General features: G+C 42.5%; 1 protein-coding gene across 2 annotated transcripts; it reads right to left on the bottom strand.

Moving 5' to 3' along the window:
- Positions 1 to 716: 716 nt before the first annotated feature.
- Positions 717 to 19,695, bottom strand: vps37ba (VPS37B subunit of ESCRT-I a). Of its 2 annotated transcripts, none has more exons than XM_080766344.1 (4): positions 19,531 to 19,695; positions 12,659 to 12,830; positions 6,142 to 6,224; positions 717 to 3,757 (listed from the first exon to the last, which is right to left on the bottom strand). In XM_080766344.1, exons 1-4 carry the CDS (start codon positions 19,633 to 19,635, stop codon positions 3,254 to 3,256), a joined length of 864 nt encoding a protein of 287 aa, XP_080622470.1. In that variant the 5' UTR covers positions 19,636 to 19,695; the 3' UTR covers positions 717 to 3,253. The 2 variants fall into 2 exon arrangements, with proteins under 2 accessions (XP_080622470.1, XP_080622471.1); XM_080766345.1 differs by lacking the exon at positions 19,531 to 19,695 and adding an exon at positions 15,808 to 15,892.
- Between the last annotated feature and the right edge of the window lie 199 nt (positions 19,696 to 19,894).

The raw sequence follows: 19,894 nt of genomic DNA on the forward strand, positions 1-19,894 counted from the left end.
GTAACACGTGTAGATGATTTGGGGTGCATTCAACATAAGTTAACACTCGTTTGTATGGACTATGGTATGTACTCACGTTGCTTGCAATGCAAAGCCACCTTCTCATCAGATGTGATAGCAATTTGATGCAATTGCCTGCTTCTCCGCAAATGTCTGTACATGAAGGAAATAAATCCACTTGTTGCTTTTTGTGGCTGTACATAACCCCACGACCACTAGGTGCCTCTCTTGTTTCACTTTAAAAGGATCCCTGGCTATAAAAGACAAACATTACACTTGCCCTCTACAACTAAAATAAAATAATAAAAACAACTTAAATATTTGTACTTATTTCATAAATAGAGAATCTTTCACTCAATATGTTGCACCACTCAAACGTAATACCTACTAAGGTTAATATGAGCATCAAAGCAATATTAAAAATACTTTTTATTAGCACGTGCATTCCATATTTTCCATAGGGCTAGACCACACATGGACATATGACATCAATTTGCGACAGGAGCAGCTCCTATTGAGTGAAAGATTCTCCATTTATGAAAGAAATAAAATATTTAAGGTGATTTTATTTTAGTCATAGAGTGCAAGTATAATGTTTGAATGTATATTTGTCTTATCAGCCAGGGATCCTTTTAAGAAAGCTTGTCGCCATAGATGTAAACAGTCATACATCAGCCATCTGAAGGTGCCCTCAATAAAAGGAGGAAAAGAGAAAATAAAACTACAAAAACGTAGGTTTTATTTATTGAATTTTGAAAATAGCCTTAACTCCACTTAAACATTCATTATACGTAAATTCCTACATTACACTGAAAATGTCACCAACCACATATAAAACCAGGAATACAGAGGTTCGACCTAGGTTCAGCTCAAAACCTAAACAAGTGTTGAAGGGGTATCTCCAAATTTAACATCGAGAGCAAAGGCCATGCACACAATAAGTGTTGTTAGTTGTTAGAAATGCTGGTTTATTGACATGGATAATTTTTACTTATGCAGGCTTGTATATATTTATGTATTTACTTGCCAACAAAGCAGTCTTTGCTCAGTCTGTGGTTCTCTTACGACAAGAATGGAAGAAAACCACAAGCACCAGTAGGCATACATCCTGACATCTAACTGGCACATGTTCTACAGCAGCACTCAACTCTGGCTTCCAGCCAAATGCAAATCCAGGCTTTCAGGACATGAAAAAAGTCAAACTTCAAAAGCTTTTTATAACTTCTGGCATCTTGTCAAATCAACTGCAGTGGGAAGGGAAAAGACCTAATGTTGAGTTACTGCCAGGAGGGAATGGGGGTGTATGAGGGATTGGAGTGTCCTCAATCTGGGTGGTGTGGAGGGAAGGGCATTAGTTTGCGGGAGCTGGGGGGGTGGTCTCCAGAGCCATCAGATCAAGTCAGCGTGCTGTATACACATGAACAGAGAGACCTGGATTATAGTCAGGATTCCTGTCCTCGACAGTGTGATCAACTTCAGTTTCAAGTGTAGGCACTCATGGCTCTTCAACAGTGCAGACAGTAGTCACAGAATAGTGATCTTTTCCCCCATATCGCACCAGTCAAATTTAAACTAGAACCACCCAAGCTAAGAGACTATTTACTATTTTTGTGAGATTTGACTGGCATCATGTATAGTTTACAAACGCTATTGAATAGGAATACCAGCCTGTTCCACTTTTATGGTGGCTTAATATGAAGATTATTAGCTCCACATTACTAATGTGGGGCCCATCAATATGACAATATGTTACAAACAATATCTACTTCACAAGCCGATATGATGGGAAAATAAAGTCTAATCAAATGTCACACTTGTATTTTATAAAAGGGATTATGGCAGAAAATAAGTGACATTGGAAAGTCTTTGGTGCAGAGCCATTATGATAGGAAAGGTAAAAGCTTGTTCAAAGAGATTTGTTGGCATAAATACCGGTATATCCCAGTTCGACGTTCAAGACAATGGACATCATAAAAGGAGTGTTTGCATTACAACAGGAACCTGTGACAAAACACCACAGAATACATGTACTAGAGTATATGGCTATACATCAAAGATCCTTCATTTTTAGGCAAGGCTCTGACGGATGGAATATACTTAGTTATGCGCCAGTATCAAGCACTGAAAATAGAAGATCTACTATATCACACATCACACTATGACGCATTGTGGCCTTATAGATCTGGTATTTTCTGTGAGCGTCATGGTGCGCAAGCAAGTATAACTCAACCTTAAGGCCTGTTCTTCTGTTGCGTATTTATTGGAGTGCTTCTACACCACTCCCCCCTCCTTCAACACCCAAGCTGTGCTTTCTTCTTCCATATCTGCCTTGAGATAAGGACCAGGAGCAATGTTTGGTCCTCTTGAATGAGGCAAAACTGCACACTCTTTAACTCGTCCAATAGAGGAGATGCTCTTCCAAAAGCCTTCGTGTACACAGAACAATGTTAATCAGTCTATCCTGGAAAAGCATTAATATAACCCCATTAGTACACTATTGTAATTGAATTTAAAATATTTCTATGTACCTTTTGGACCCCCCCCCCCCGTCACTCCTTCCAAAACAAAACAAAGAAAAAACACCACAGATGCAGTTTTGCCACAACATAATCTGGGAGATGATATTTGTTTTATCAAAACTGCACAGTAATTTAGGTCTCTTTGTTTGCATATATTTTACCAGTCAGTTACTAAGCTCCAACTGGAAAAATAAAATTCAACTCTTTTGAAGGACTGAAGTCTTCATTTGACAGCATAGTCACAGGAGCATGTATTGTACTGGTGAAAAGAGGGAGATGATAGACTGATATTGAGGGGCATGCACAGCCAAGGGCGCTGCCCAATGACAAAAGAAAGTGCTAAGAAGTTAATCTAGTGTGAGATGCCAAGTCCCAGGCCAGTGTTCCATTGACGGACACCTGGTTCACTACAGCCTATTGTTAGCCCCTTCCACCAAAGGGATTCAGGCCAGCAGAGTCAGACTGGGTCGAAGTCAGGTCCTTATGTTAGAAGATGGAGTATTTTGTGGCAAGAAATAAGGAACAAGAATCCAGAGAGATCTGATCTGTTTCACTGAACATGACCAGACCAGCCGGTGTTAAACGTCGGGCTCTCTTGTGTATTGCGTGACGTGCCATATTCCTTTGAAAAGCTGACACGTGGATGATAGTATCCAGGAGTTCCAGAGGTGTTCTGGTGGGTCTCAAGAGTCCACGATACGCGCTGCCTCCTCTGAACAGCCACCCGTTTCTTTTTACTGCATGATAAAGCCAGGCTGTGGAGCTATGCGTGGCGGGGGCCTTTGTGGCAGAGCAGGGGGGTACTGAGACAGGAATGGATTGGGATAGCCAGAACTGACGTTGGGGAACTGCTGTCCTGCTCTGGGAGGGATTGGTGGGTAAGGAGTAGCCGCGTAAAAGATTGGAGGCTGGGGCTCCGACGCTGAAGTTGTAGTAAATGGAGGTGGGCTTGGGACAGGCTGCGATGGAGGAAGCGGGGGTTTCCTCCGGGGATGAGGGATGGGAGAATTGCCACCACCGGATATCTCCGGGAGGAGGGGTAAAGGCCGGGAGATTGCGTCCTGCGGGCGGGCACTGCTAGAGGGAGGGGCCTGGGGGAGCCGCTGGCCTTTTAGCACCATCTCCTGCAGCTTTTCAATCTTCACCCGCCGCAAGTGGGCCAGATTCCTATTGCTCTGGTAGGCATCAATGAACGTGTCCAGGGTCACATCACCATCAAGGAAGGAGTCTGCCATGTTCTGTGGACAGAGATAGGGTGGAAAAGGATTTAGAAACAAATAAAGGAAGCAATTGTTTAAATACATTTACAGAAGTACTGCTTCGCAGTTGTATGCTTCTGCCAAAGAGTTGATGTTTACATTGTTGTCTGTCCAGAATCATAATTTGTATATACATTGTGTAGAGAAGAATACAAATGTCAAATGTGACCTTGCCCACTTGTAATCAGTTCATCTCTGAGTCCAAGTGGACGATTGATATCACGTTAACAAGGTTAGGACGGACAGACAGACTTTGGAACGAATCTTAGATTCTTAGCCAGTCGGAATGGAATGAAAAATGAAAAATCTGAACAATACATGTTCATCAGATGACTCAGATATGTTTACTCAAAGTCAACATGGAAGGAACAACCAGGAAGCTCTAACACGCTGTGAATAATGCAGGCCTCTGTAATACATCTAATTTAACATTTGTGGAGTTGGTCACCTGACCAAAAGCGGTTAACAAAACTGGTCGACATGTTCTGTTGCCCCAACACGGGCAGAAACAAGGCCTTTTAACCAGGCTACTTACACACACTACAACTCGCTTACAATTCGCAAACCTGGCAACACTGTTCCGTGTTCTCATAGGCCCTCCAGGCCCGCCCCCACAGCTACTTTTCAGTCTCACAATCGGCCATCTTGCTTTTTACTTCGATGCGCGAGTGGACATTTAATGCAAATACATTAATTATAGCTCCAGCAAGCAAACACAAACACCTCAACTCCATCTCATTGTGAATAAGAATTCCGAGGGGAAAAATAATTTTTGGAACGCCACTTTCACCCAGTATGAAGCTAAATGTGGAAGCCGTGTGTGTCACACCAACACTGGTGACCCAGAGAATCCTGTGCCGATTCTCAGGCATCTGGCCTGAGGCACTGCCTGCGAGTTGGCTCTGCGTGCGCTTTTTCCAACTCTCACTGATTTATCCAGCTCACACGTCAATCACAGTCAGCAGCTCTCAGCCTGCACACACACGCACGTCTGTCTTGCGCACACGCGCACACACACACACATACACACACACACACACACACAGAGACACACAGAATAGGCATGCAGGCTAAGGCGAGTGGCAATTTAATGCAAATAAATTATTTATAGGTCCAGCAAGCAAATCATGATGGTCTGTAGGTCACAATCACATTCCGATTTGAGGGGTTGTGTTTTGTATGACATTTTGGCCAGTAGTTTTATATCTATCTCAGCTTTTGCCTGATAGCACACATGCTAACAGTGCTGACCACAACGTTAGCAGCATTTGATGACAGCTTGCCATAGCAACGTACAGTGTGCGCAGACCTAACGTGAGCTTCTGGGACAGAAACTTGCGTTTTCATGACAGCAGCAGCTGCTGCACCCTGTGATAGATACTGTGCTAAAGATGCTAAAGCAACACAAAACAACATCCACACGCAAAACAAACCAGGGACCAGGGTTGCCACATATCGTGGATGTGAGAGTGAAACAAGCAACCAGGTCTATAAAAATGTTAATAGGCCAGTTCAAAGTAGGTAAATCAGAAATGGTCCGGAAATTAGTCTTAAAATAATCAATTATAGTGTTGACTGTCACACTTTGTTGTCTAATGTTGTTTCAGAGCAGTGGAACTCAAACATTTCCATGTCAAGGACTACCAATAGATAAACAAGTCCAAAGTAGCTTATAATGATCAGACTTGGCAACACTGTCTCTAGGTTGAACGTTCGACTTTACAAGCTCACACATATGAAATATGTTTTTTTGAATCTTCAAACTGAGACATATTTGATGATAATACTGTTAGCACAGTCATCATACTCCAAGAGCATACAAATGGAACCAAATGGACCCTGATTTTCCCAGAGAGCAAATGGTATCAAATGGGGGTCTGTGGCCTAATGCATTTCAAACTGGGGCTTCTTGCTATTATATTCTCTGCATATCTTATCAACTTGGGGTGAATATTTCACCACAATACTTTACTGAATATTTCACAAGAATATAACACAAGAGTCAAATGTACGGTCAAATGTAATCACAATATAGGCTACAGATGTACATATTTATGACACAGTAAAATGTCGAAAATTAGTGCTATCCCCCCCCCCCCACACACACACACACACACGACAGGCAAGGCTGTTGTTTGCATCGTTAGCAGGCAGCAGCTACCTTGCCACTGCTCTCTGTGACTGTAGTTGTTTCACCATGTTTGCGTATTTATGAGAAATAAAAAACACTTTCTGTTATTGCAACGACACTGGGATGAGCCCGGCGAAGCCGGGCGAAATTCTAGTAAACCACATTTCAGTCAGGTATGGGCTTACTGATGCCACATGTGACGTGCCGTGGAAGATGGCAGAACAGTTCTTACCTCTGTCTCTTCCTCTATTTTGGCTCCCTCTGCCTGCAGTAGAGCCAGCAAAATATCCAGGGAAGTGTTTCCTGACTTGTGGTCTGTGAAGGGACAAGACAGAAAATGTATACACATTTTATAACGGCCTAAATTACGAAGTATCTAATCCTACTTTCAGGACCACAATGGAAACAAGCCCCTAGGCCTAGGTCTATTTTTCAAGTGTACAAGTGTTGGTATCTGTGCATTACTTGATGATGCAAAGCTAGTTTGTCTGTACAGTTGCCATTGCTGGCATAGTAGTTAAGGTATAGTATCTGCTCTCAGAACAGAATTAATTCATCTAAAAGAAAAAAGGTCACTACTCTTCAACAGTGCACAGACAGTAGTCACAGAAGTAGTAATGGAATAGAAATGAACTTGTTTTACTTTAAAGAAACAGACAGACTAACGTAAAATCGGTTTAAGTCAAACCTTTACTTTATAATCACTTGCCAAGTGATTAATTTCATTATAGTCGTAAAGGTGTGTTTACCGTGTGCTTGTGAGGCCCCATTGAGTCAACTAGACCTGTACGTGCCCGTCGGCCACCGGCCTACTTGAGAACAATGCAACTTGGGAACCTAATAATACCCGTTGTCAACTTGTCATAGCACCCGTTTTAACTATTTGTCTGCGTCCCTTTTGTACCGATACTGTATATGGAGATCTCTGTATCTGTTTGTCTGCATGTGCCCGAAGAGTGCAAACTGACTGTGAAAAGTGTAGTGGTTAAGTACTCAATTTGCAGGTGTGGGGTTGCCATGGCAATCAATTGGCAGAGGCTGGGAATTGCACAGGTGAGGGGCCTTAGGCTGATTAGGCCCACTGGCAGAGCCTGAGCAGAGCCTTTTGTGGCTTGATACCGGGCACTGCACTCCCTGTGGGGGCGTGGAACGCGTGTCTGTATTTGGTTTTGTATTCCTAAGCAGCAATGGGCACACGCAAAAAAGAGAGAGATGGGGGACGGGAGAGGCAGAGGACAGAGTTGAGAAGTGAGAACATCTTGGTAGGGAACGTGACTGATGTTGATTGGACCAAGGCCCGATTTAGACTGCAGTCATATCAAGTCAAATCTGATTCAAATCAGATTTTGTTTCTCAAATCCGTTTGCAAGTGACCAGATCCGATCTGTGCGTTCAAACGGAATTTAACAACTCAACCCAAAGCCGCCCTGTGTCGTGTTGGAGATAGCTCTTGATAACAAACAGTCAGAATCAGCTTTTGTTGTGTTCGCTTATGTGCCAAAAGAGTGACTTTGAGAGCTGTTTGGCAATGTTTGGCTGTTTGACAATGGAAGTCAATGAGAGCCTATTTTTATTTCTAATATTTACTATTAAACTGCACAACGGAGCGAAATAATTCATGGAATGGACTAGTTTGCTCACAACAAGGTAAGAAAACAAACAAACTCTTTCTGAGGTCCACACATGCTACAGCAAATATATGTATTAACGCTGCTTAACCATTTTGACCAGCATTGAAAGTGTGACCAGGATCCTTACCTAGTAACCAATAACCAATGGTCAATAACATAGTATTGGCCAAGAACGGGCTTGGTGGGACTTAGCGAACAGCTAATTGGTCCTAGTGTAGTGATGGCAACTATCATTCATTTCTTTCCTGTGCACTAAAATGAGAAGTTCCAAAGAATCTGTTCACAGTTCAGTGCTTCAAGTTCCGCCATCATGTAGTTCAGTCCAATGACGAACGTCTCTCTTCAGCCCGTCAAAACGTAGCATTTTGCAACTGACTGAACCTTGCGTCACCAGTCTTTCCACACAAATGAACTATGCGAAGAATGATAACTTTGAGGAGGGACCGAGTACGTTCCTGCTCACCAAAATAATCGAATCACTTCAAACTAATTACTTGCAAATGACCCAACACTAGTCCAGCAGTGTGACAAGATTAGCTGTCCACAAGACACGTTGGCCTGGCGAAGATCTATTGTAGGCTGTGGGCTCTTGGCAGATTACCAGCCACTACTGGAGCCTTGTTGTATATTCAAATCAATCATCAGGACGACATTAACCAGAGGTCTCAGACTCAGTGCTGGACTTTCATAGTGCCAAACATTACTGATTGTAAATTGAATGGACCTACAAATGGCCCGAGACTCTACTTTTGGCATAATGCCTCTTTCCAGGGTAAATTTCTCTGCAAGTCCATATTGTATATGTCTCTCTCACACACTCTCTTCCATAAGGCTGTAACAAATAACAAGACAAGCCTCTACAAGCAAATCAGCAGCCGCCCTTCTCCACACAGAGCAGTGATTCTGTGGCTCAAAGCAAAGAGAATAAAGTCCCAGACTCCCAGCCCATCATGAGATGGCCATTTAGTAAATTAATCTACGTCATGCTCCACTGAGGAGAGGGGAGATTTGGCCTCCAAAACGGCATTTCTCTCCAGCAATCTCTCCAATGTTCTGTCTCCGACTGCCTTTCACTCTTTGTCTGTGTGATGTCTTATTGCTCTCTCCATCTGTGTTGGATTTCCTTTGCCTTGTTTTCTCAATTATTTTCTCTCCCTCTTCTCTAGGCCAGTCACCCCCCTCTCCCTCCCACCGGACACCATTGTTTCGCCCTCGCCTGCCCTGGTAGTACAATGACCCAGTGTGGGTACAGTCTTTGGGGGCAGGATGGTTGATGGTTATGGTGGGGGGGTGGGGCACAGTCTGCCCTGCCACCCCCCACAACTTCGGACTGTGAGAGAAGTTACTATGATGCATGGACTATTCATTGCCGGGGACTGGCATACTGTACTGTATGGGAGTCTTTCAAAGAGCCTTTATTGGCTCATAACCAGCTTTCAGTACAGGATGTCTTTACAACTTGGCTATGCACATGAATGTAATATGAACACATTTTAACAGGCCACAAAACTGAATAGGCATCTACTGTGTTGTACTCCAAAAGAATAATGAATAATCTAAATAATAATTCTAACAATGTCTGAATGTCTGTCTGTCTGAATATCTGAATGTCACTGACAGCGCGTTCTCACATCATTAACTGCACGAATCACTCCCACTTTTCACACAGGCATGGACCATAATTATATGGAGGTCTTAACGGAGCCCTTTTTCCCATTTGACACATTAATGATTAATAATCAATTTATTAGTGAATTAACCTCGCACCTCCGTCCCTTAGCGACACCTGCATCACAGGCCACCGTTATCACCGTTACCCCACTGGCATGCTTCCTCTAGCTACCGCTGCAACACAACAAAATGTGCCCTATACAATTTGGCGCCGCGTGTGTGTGTGTGTGTCTCCTAATAGACAGCACAGCCGTTTACCCCCGTTTGTCCGTCTGTGGTCTATCTCCGACCGAGCCACGCTATTAGCACACATCTCTCCATGCAAAAAAAATCTGCACGCTCCCAGAATCCAGCTAGGCTACATTTTACCGATTTTACCGATGTATTTCACTGTACAAATATTGTTTTTACATCACTCCAACCCCCTCAGGCCAGGAGGCGGTGTGTGTGTGTGTGTGTGTGTGTGTGTGTGTGTGTGTGTGTGTGTGTGTGTGTGCGCACGCACGGTAAACACTCCGCAAAACGTTAAATTTCTACTTCTACTAAAGAAAGAGGCAGCGATGGAGCCATAAGTCCATATCCATACATTCGGGGACATAAATTGCGCAAAATACTTTTAAACATGATAGCAGGCTGCTACATCGTCCTAGCTGTTGTGTGCTAAGCTACATCATCAACAATGACCAGGGTTGCCACATTGACTGAGAGGGAAACAAGCAACCAGGTCTATGAAAATGTTAACAGGCCAGATAAAGTCAGAAAATCCGAAAATACATCTAGAATAAGCAACAATATTGCTGACTGTCAAACATCATTTTCATGTCATGGACCACTAATATTCTATATATATATATTTGCTGTTCATATATTCAGAACGGGTAAGGACTAGTATTAATAACATATGAATGTGAAGGAATCTAAGTTGAGTGGCCCAGGCTTTTCATACTGGTTCAAATGGTTGAGATGAAGTGAACAGTTGTGTCTGCCATCTGCCAGCCACACTCTGCTCACAGCAAATTCACAACTAGGACAGTGAGCAGGGTGTGTGTGTGTGTGTGTGTGTGTGTGTGTGTGTGTGTGTGTGTGTGTGTCAGTAAAACTGGGTAACCTATATTTGACAAAAGCCATCAACAACTTCATAAGTCCGGTAGCTGGAGCCATGACAAACAATGGCAGATTGTTTGAATGCTGTTTTGAATTGGCTGCTTGGCAACCACTGCGTCAACCAAACTCATAAGTGTCACCGGTGCTTCATCTTACTCATACATGCTAGGGAATGCTGTAGATAGAACACTACAGAGCTATGTAAGTAAATGGTAAAACAACAGCCTCTCTGGCCCTGCTTTTCTGTGGTCCAAGCTGAATAAATCACCAACATCACTACAACATGAGCATCCTAACTATATGAAGAATAGAGTATGGACAGTACCCTGCCCTTTCTACTTGTTTTGTTGCTCTGCCAGGCATTTCCAAAATAATAGGGGTTAAAGTGGGGTGTCTTAACTGCTACATTGTCTCTGAGGACATGGGCATTTCTTATTTCACTGTAACCTAGACCTCTCCGTTTTCTTATGAGCAGTACTGTACTTCAGAGGAAATCTAATTCTGGAACCTGTTTAACACAGACTATCAGAGATCAGTTCTAGGGACTGTCTTCCTGCAGAAACACGACCCAGCGCCTCCATCACTATGACTACAGCTTATAACGGGAAACCAGGGAACTGGAGAAACAGGTTGGATACGTGTGTCACACAGTGGAGGAGCAAACAAACGACAGAGGGAAATTATTGCATAACAGCAGTATCCCATGACAGAATGAAACATTTCAAAAGCACAGACAGTGTGTAAACGTTGGCCTTTTGATGTCTGGTGAACTACTGACAGATAATCCGAGTTGTATTCCACCAAATGGAAGAGGAATTTGCCTTGTAATAATAGTATCGTTATATTAGGTGACTAAGGTCGCATTGTAAGTAAGTAAGTAAGGTCGCATTCTCACCTAATACTTCGGTAGACTCGAATGCGTATGGGCGGAGAAATGGGATTCTTGCTTATTTAATTGGCTACGGTTTGCCTTCACACTGTCATGATCCGCAGCAATTGGAAACGCAGCAGGGGGGACCTTTATCAATGTGTTCCATTCATAAACTAGCCTACACAGTGAAATGATAAATCTATGGTGATAAAATTATACTCATAACGTGCATATGTGTCGTGCCGTCTGGGACTGCCCCCCCCTCTCTCTCGCTCTCTCACTATAAGCACGCAGCCACGCACTGTTCTTTTGGGCATGGAGGCACAGCGCTGAGCGCACTGATATAACAGACAGCAGCGCAAAATGTTTACAAGTTTATCGAGATGAAAGTTCCTACTCCCCACTAGTCCCCACACAGTGACAGCACTCCATGTTTACGGCACGCACAGACAGAATATTCTGTAGGCTACTATTACACTGCACTGCAGTGTTTGTGTTTTCTTAAGCAATTGATTAATGTACTCGTCCTCATTTCGATCAGGGCTTCAGTCTCCACTCTCCTCATTCGACCACGTCTATCCACGGTAACGGGACATCTTTGCGCTGTGTAAAATATGCCTTCTCCGTCTCCAACTGTGTTCAGCTCCTCACCCGCCACATTGTTTGCTTCATTTCCTTTATTTGCTGCGGATTGCATTCACACCTGCACCGAATCGTAGTCAAGCGCGATTGGAAGCGAAGCGAAACCCCCGTTTTTGCTCGAAGTAAAATGCGGTTCTTTGCTGCGCATTAGGATTTGAAAGAGCCTTCACACCTGCCAAACGAAGCGCACTTTCTGAAAATGCGCAGCAGGATTCGTTTTAATCGAAGCAAAGCTCTCTGGTGAGAATGCGACCTTAGAGTGCAGCGTTATGTGAACAGCTGTGGCTCTTTGAGATGAAAACAAAAGACACGACAAACTAAGTAAACTGTTCCAAGCACAACATACAACATAAAGATAATAGTGTTAATACTGGATGTAATAAAAAAATACAAATAAAGTTGCCAATAGCTACAAACACTTTATACAAAATAAAGTTAGCAATAAATAATACTTGTAAAACTCCTTTACCACAGGGGAATGTGCAGAATATAGGGAGGGGGGATATGTTCTGACCTTGTTCAATCGTTTAACAAAGACCTAGGAGGTTGAAAGAAATGTGTAAAGTTTTTATGTTTGTCCAATTATGTGTGTGTTTACATGGTGGTTTGTCCTTTTGACATTTTCCAAATATTGTTTTGTAAGGCATTTTCTATGGAGACACTGGTAATTAGTCTGATTGAAATGTATACAACATTACAATTAGCTTTGCATCTAGAATTCAATGGAAGAGCACCAAGACAACCTATTCATTTAATTATTTATTATCCACTCACTCCTGAATGTTTTGCCTGCATAATACTTCAAGTTGAAATGTTCATTGGGTACATACCTAGGGTGGACTTGCGGAGCTGGTAGGCCTCAAATCTCTCTTGCAGACAGCCGTAGCACTTGGTGAGTTTGTCCTTCTTATGTTCGAGTCTGGGCTGCAGGGCCAGGTTCTCTTCAGCCAGGTTCCGGTTGCTAGCCAGAGTCATTTCCTTGGTCTGCTGGACCTCTTCCATCTAAAAGCACAGTGTACAGGCTTGTGATTGACTCTTGAGACGTGTGAACAGAAGATGTATCCCAACTATTGTGTTGTGTTGCCACAGCCCTTGACCAAGTTGCTGTAGAACCGCTTACAGTTTTGCCATTTTGATTGTACTGTCTCATGACAATAAAACAGGGTCTTGATACTCCATACCATTCGCTGGTAATAAAAAACAGCATATCATCATGAATGCAAAATCCTTATTATACCCATATTGGAACTACATATTCATTATGGGGCCTCTATACCAGTGGTTTCAGTTCAAAACCCAAACTAGTGAAAATAGCAGATCTGAAAGCATTGTGAGCTCGTAGATATATATTTTATCGTGACCGAAGGTCGCAGTTAACTATGGAATCGTGCATTTCCTGGTGCCCGGGTCACGTGACATCAGGGATGGAGAAGTTGAGACCCTGATGTCATAGTAAATTATTGGCCAACAGCAACAACTCTACATCTGACCTCAAACCCTTAGATCTCCATATACAGTATGGATATACGTCAGAACCTGACCCTTCTCCATCCATCCTTCCTCTTCGATGTCTCCCTTTTGACTTAGTCCATTGTAATTTCAAACTCTAGACGGGCCTGCCGAAAATTAATGCCTCTTTTAGACGGAGACCATCTCCAGATAAAACGTCCCGTTGCGTTCTAATTTTTATTTTTTATTGACCCTTTACACGAGAACGCACACTTTATGAAAACGCTATAATGTCGCTAGGTGGCGGTAACGAGCTGTCAAATGGACCAGTCACCCACGTACAAGAAGAAGAACCCCTTCTGCAACCCAGAGCCACCAGCAGGATGGTTATATATTTTATAATACATTAGGCTACAAAAACGCTGCCGTTTTCTATGAACACCATTCTCGTGTAAAGACCACCTAAGGAAAATTAAGGCCCGGCCTCACCTGGGCCCTCATCAAACCCTGTACCCTCAAGAGAATGTCCCCACTACCACTCTTACCACACGCCATATACTGTATGGAGATGACCTGTTCTGACATTCCAAATGTTGATCTGACCTCATCAAACCCTGTACACTCAAGAAAGACATGCTCCTTATGTGGCCAGTACAGAATTCATTCCATGTTGATCTGACCCCCCATGCCACAACGCCAGCGTTCGCCCAGCAGTCTGCCGTCAACAAGGCAGATGCTTGGGGCAAGGTTGCGTGCTTCTCGCCCTCAGGCGTCTTACTGGTTTATGGTCATTACATTTTTTCTTATTATTTATGAAATACCTTTGAAAAATGTTAGATTTGTTTTAATTGATGATTTTTTTAATATTTTGAAATAATACTTTTGGGGGATATTTACTCGCGACCCATAGAAATCGATCTGCGACCCAAACATGGGTCCCGACACACTGTTTGGGAAAGTCTTTGGGAAGCGGTTTTCACTTAGGGGCTGTTACACACCATTTCCCCCAGGAGCTTCCTCGTGTCAGCTGCAACCCAACTTCTGGCCGCTTGACGGCGACGATCTTATAATAAAAGAAATAGGCCAATATGTGTTTTAGGCCTCCGATATGGAGGAGGCCTGAAACACATTACAGAACCAGACAAAAGGAATAAAATCATAGAATCTACTATAATCACATCACAGCAGCATCCATTTGGAGTGGCTCTAAAGTTTTATTCCCCATTACTGCCATTCTTCAAATCTCACCTTCAGCAGCATCTGAGTGTAACTGGCCTTTCTTTGCGAATTATGCAAAAAAGGGTTATGCAACAGACTCAGAAATTCATGGAAGAAGTTTGTGGTAACTCACTGCAACCCTAAACTGCCCGAGCCAGAGTGATGTAGGCTCAGAGGAAGCTGTACCTCGCCAGGATGTTTCCTCATCTAAAAGTATATTAATTAACAATACTGGCCAACCCAAAGACAGCTGCCTGTGAGAGTATAGAAAGCTGGGGCCCTTTATCTGAGATATGATCCTTGTTTAAGTGGCTAAAGTTATAGAAGGAAAAACGCATAGTGCTTTGAAACGTCATGTTAAGATTCTCCTTTAAAATGTGTTTGTGCTCCATCTGTTATATTGTTGCCGTTCGGTAGAAACATTGTATGTTCAATCAAAACCGTTACTTTTCAGGATATGGAAAAAATAATATTATTATTAAATATTATTTAGCAACAAGCTTTGTTAAACTTTTAATTTGTAAATATTTGTAAAACCCACATAGACTTAACCATTTTCACTTTGCAAAATGTTCAGAAATAGCCAAAATAACAGACACAAGCTAGTAAATCTGCTATTTTCATCACTTTTGTGCAACAAGGCTATTCATTTACAAGAACAAAAACTGTTGAAAAATGGATAGAAGGGTTCTGCCCGACAGCAACAATATAATATGAATGGAATATGATTCCCTGATGTTTCCCCAGACCTCCCTAGTTTCTGGAACATCTGAACACTGTAATGTAGGTTTTTTTTCATGCATGTAGCACTAAGCAGCCAATGTGTGCATTCATAAGCCTTTTAACAAGACAACTAATGCCCTAACTGTTGACATTGTGTTAATTAATACAAATTAACACAATATACCTAATCTAATGTAGGCATACTGTATCGTACTGGGAAAATGAGGGGAGTCACTGGAAAAACAGTACAGCAATCTATTCTAAAGGCACTGAAAAAAGAATATAAACATATCTGCTGTGACTTCATTTATACGTTAAATTAAATATTCTGAATGGAATAGGTGGAAAAGGTCTAAAAATACCACTGTGTGATGTGGGTCTCTGTGATGATAGAATAGGCTTAGTCTAAAATAGAATAAAGAGGCCCTTGTGGGTTGGATTAAGTGGCCGTTGTTTGTGGGTTGGATTAAAAACAAGAAAACAACATTTGTGCAAGAGAGGCAGCTAAGTAGGTCTAATATCACTGTGTATAGCACCATCATATCCTGAAGTGTCCAGCTGTTGTACAACAAAAGCGGTTGATAATTACCCATCTTTACTGACTCCAGTCCACCGTTTGCATCCCCTGCCATAATGGAACTTAAACATGATGTTCCTTATCTGCTGGGGGCCCCGCTGTGAAGTGTTGCAACTGTAGGGTTAAAGTGTTGTGTATGTTTACTCAAAGTGTCTTGTCTCACTTTAACTTTGTCTAGCATATATGTACAGTTTAGCTTTATTTTTGTTTTGTGTGTGTGTTTTTTATATTTTAGTCATGACACCATGTTCATGACCAAAAACCTGTCAAGACAACAAGTCACACTTCCACGCAGCCTTCCCCTCTCCACAAGGAGGGGAAGTGCACTAAAGCATTATGGGCATTGTAGGAATTCAGCAATCTATTCAAACACAGACTTCATAATCTTTCTGGCCATAGGGTGCAAATTTCAAAATCTGCTACTGTTATCTATTACAAATAAAAATTAACATTGAGTGACTGCAGTTTCTTCTAGGGGTGGAAATGTTCAAAAACTAGGTCACCTTTGCATCATTACTTACTGTACCTTCTGCTCAATGGAAACTCTCTTGTCACATAGCTGGGTGTGTATACTGTAGGTAGGAGATAATGGCATACCACCACAGAATCGTTGTGTTCATCAAACTAAGACCTGTTTAGCCACCCACACTTGCCTCATGCACACAGTACACACAGACAACAAGCCACAACATCAACAACCTAAAATTATACAATAGTGTCAACAGTGACTGTAGTGTACAGCACTAAGTTATGACATCCATTTGAATGAAAACACTGGTGTTGTTCAGATTCATCACCCACACTATGGCTATGACGTCCGGTCTTAGACAAAACTACTAGTTTAATGAGTGCTACTGTATTGTATGGGCCTTCCTGGGGTCTACGAGTCCCACGTAACAGTTTCAGCGAGTATACCACAGGGAGCTCCCCCATGTTCCTGCTGTACAGTTAAGACGGCAGGTGCTTAAGTAGAGCAAAAAAAGATTGCAAAATACAGCGCAGGCAGTGGCACCACCCAATAAACGTACGGTTTCTCTTTGTGACGATGTAGTCTGGAAAGTCCTGGTTTCCTGGGTGCATGTAAACGTACTGCCTGCTGTATGTGCATGTGGTCAGAGTCCAATCAGTTATGAAACAACTTAAGACCTTGGGACAGCAGGCGATACAGAAGCAGAACTCCCTGATAAAATAGAAAATGACCAGTAGTCTTAGTTCCCAGTGCTGGAGCTGAAAATGCTGGTGGCCAAAGACAAATGGCACGTGTGCACGTTTTAATCCATCAGAACCAGGAAAGAATCTGGTAGATTTTAGTGTTGGCTATTCAAAAATAGCATATTTACAAGCTCATCTGCTATTTTCCCAACATTTAAAAAAAATCTTTAATGTGTTTGGGGAGCCCTTGGTACAAAAATGTTTGAGAACTACTTATTTTCGCGCATTTATTTTGTAGAACTAGTCTCAGGTCTTAATGGGTTAATACACTCCAGCTGCAAATGCATTCTCTCATGTCACTTGCTGTGAGTTACAAAACCAACTACCTTTGTTCCTGTGCAGTACTTTATGATAAAGCTTTCCCAGCTCCACCTCAAATTGAGGCGTTGCTCGGTCAATCTTCCACAGTGTGTCTTTGCTATAAACTTATGACTAACTTGAGTCAACAAGTACAGAGATTCAGCTATCAGGCCTGCAGGTCTTTGCACAAGGAAAATAAAACCGTGAACTTCGTGAACGTGAAGAGACACCAACAGGGACATGGACAAAAAACAAAGCTGATGATTCACTGATGGAACCAGCGGATTCATGCAAATCATTACCACAACATGTCTGTCGTACTTCTATTGATGTTTAAGTGTGTACCTGCCGCATTCCCTTGGGATCATCTTGTCAGGTACAACCATACAGAACAAGGTGAGGTGACTGAGGTCCCATATTTTAAGCATGTTTCGGAAATTCGGATGCTCTCATAACGAGTGAGTCACTGTAGATTGATTTAAACAGTAACAACTTAAGTAAATGTCTCTAGACCACCAGCACTACAACAGGACAGGTAATGAAGAATGCTACGGTAAAACAGCAATCTCAAACAAAACATACATGGTGATGGTTATTGTCCTGTTCCTTAAGGCCAGACTGCACCAATGCAACTAGTTGCAACTAAACCATTGCATGCAACTACTTGCAACCCTTACCCCCAATGGTAGTAGCCGCAATTTGCAACTCTAGATTTTGTTTTACAATGGGCTGAATCTAGAGTTGCAACACCCTCCATCCACTTCCTATTCATCTTTTTTGGTTTGTGATCTGCTTGTCTTAAATGACGTTAAACTCACCAACATTGAAGCTGCAGTCCAAGCTTGAATTATCCTCTTTCAATCTGCCGAGCTTGTTTTTCATAAAAATCCCCCGTAGTTATGAGATACTTTCTGCCCAAAATATTCCAAGAGTGACATTCCGAGCCGCCATTTTGTATTTTTTCAACATGCCGTAAAACAAGACGTGAGGGGGAGCGCTTGTTTAATAGAATCTTACCTGCGCAGGTAAGACACCCAAAGAAGAGGCCGACGCAGTGCGACGCCCCATCACGCACAGCCTTCTAGGAAGTGGATGGAAGGTGTTGCAACTCTAAATTCAGCCCATTGTAAAAAAAATCTAGAGTTTCAAATTGCGGCTACAATGGCAGTTGCAAGGAGTTGTATTGGTGTGGAGTCGACTGTCCTTAAAATTGTAGCGACGAGTTGGCAGTTGCATTGTTTGTGTGGCCTGGCCTTTAAATCAAGCAGAAGTGATAGGTTAAAAGAAATAGAAGCTCATGACAACATATGATATGAACACGGTCAGGTGCAGTGAAACAGAAAGTTTAGGGACAAGGATATCTGAATGAATGAATGCAATAATGTTATTTGCTACTTTGAGATCTGGATTTCCAGTTAATATTGATGGCAGAAATTTAAGGGAATGACTTTGCTTTCCTGGCAGAGTAGTACAGTCACTCCACCACTTGAGATCAGAAGGGCTGATAAGTGACAATTAAGCAACATTCGGTATTTTTAACTGAAGGGATGGAGAAGCTGGTGCATCTCAGGGAACAAACAGAAGAACAAATTCACCATGAAAGCTTTTTTGGATATGCGAGTATATACTCTTAACATGCCAAATATAAGACACAGCAAAGGCATTCTAATGACCTTAGGTAGTAATCTCCTCATGTGTGTGAATAACTGGCATTTATCAGGTGCAATAGTCTGTCGTCTGATAGTAGGCTAAAAAAAATAACCACCTGCAGTTCAGCGTTTTAAAGGTTTATAAAGTTCCAGACCTACCGCACAGAGCAGGACCTGTACCGATAACCTTTGCTAGAGTTTAAATAGTTTAAACAAAAAGCTGCAGACCAACAGTATGCAACACACTTCTATTTTATTAAGGATCTGTTCTGTACTCGCCTGTGAACTTGGGACACAACAATGTCGCAGCCGTACTGTCTGAATCTGTTATAACTTAAAAACAACGTTGCTGTGCGCTCCGTTCCAATTGAATTAAGTATAGTTTACAATTTCCCCGTTATAGCTTCCCCGCATTTTCTTTTAATTATTGTTATCACTTATACTTGGGTGGCGGATGACATAATTTCCCGGGAGCATGTTAGCAAAGCATAACAAAGGGTTCGGGAGGGGAGAGAAAGAAAAAACAGTGACCGAGAAGTCAGAGCTAGCCCACCAAAGCGTCGTCCTTGCTTACCTCTTCCAATTCCTGGACGATTTTGTTGAGTTTGTCGTCGTCCTCTAACAATTCGTTGAGCTGCGTCATCGTGTACGCGCTAAACTTGTCCGAAAAATTTGACATTTTTTAGCGATGTATGCTGTGTTTCTGTTTCGCCTCGACCCTGCTCCTCTTCTCACGCCTTCTTCCGTCTGACAGCTGACTTAGCTTCCTCTAACGGCCGGAAGCTGATTACAGGTCTACATTGGAGGAGGAGGGGACTCGCGACGCGTCACCAGCAGCTTTCTGCTGCAGCACCTGTGGAAAGCCTGGTCTTGGAACACGCGCGCGCGCGCACACACACACACACACACACACACACACACACACACACACACGCACA

Source organism: Protomyctophum bolini (assembly GCF_963924005.1).
Source record: "Protomyctophum bolini genome assembly, chromosome: 6".
NCBI lineage: Eukaryota > Metazoa > Chordata > Actinopteri > Myctophiformes > Myctophidae > Protomyctophum > Protomyctophum bolini.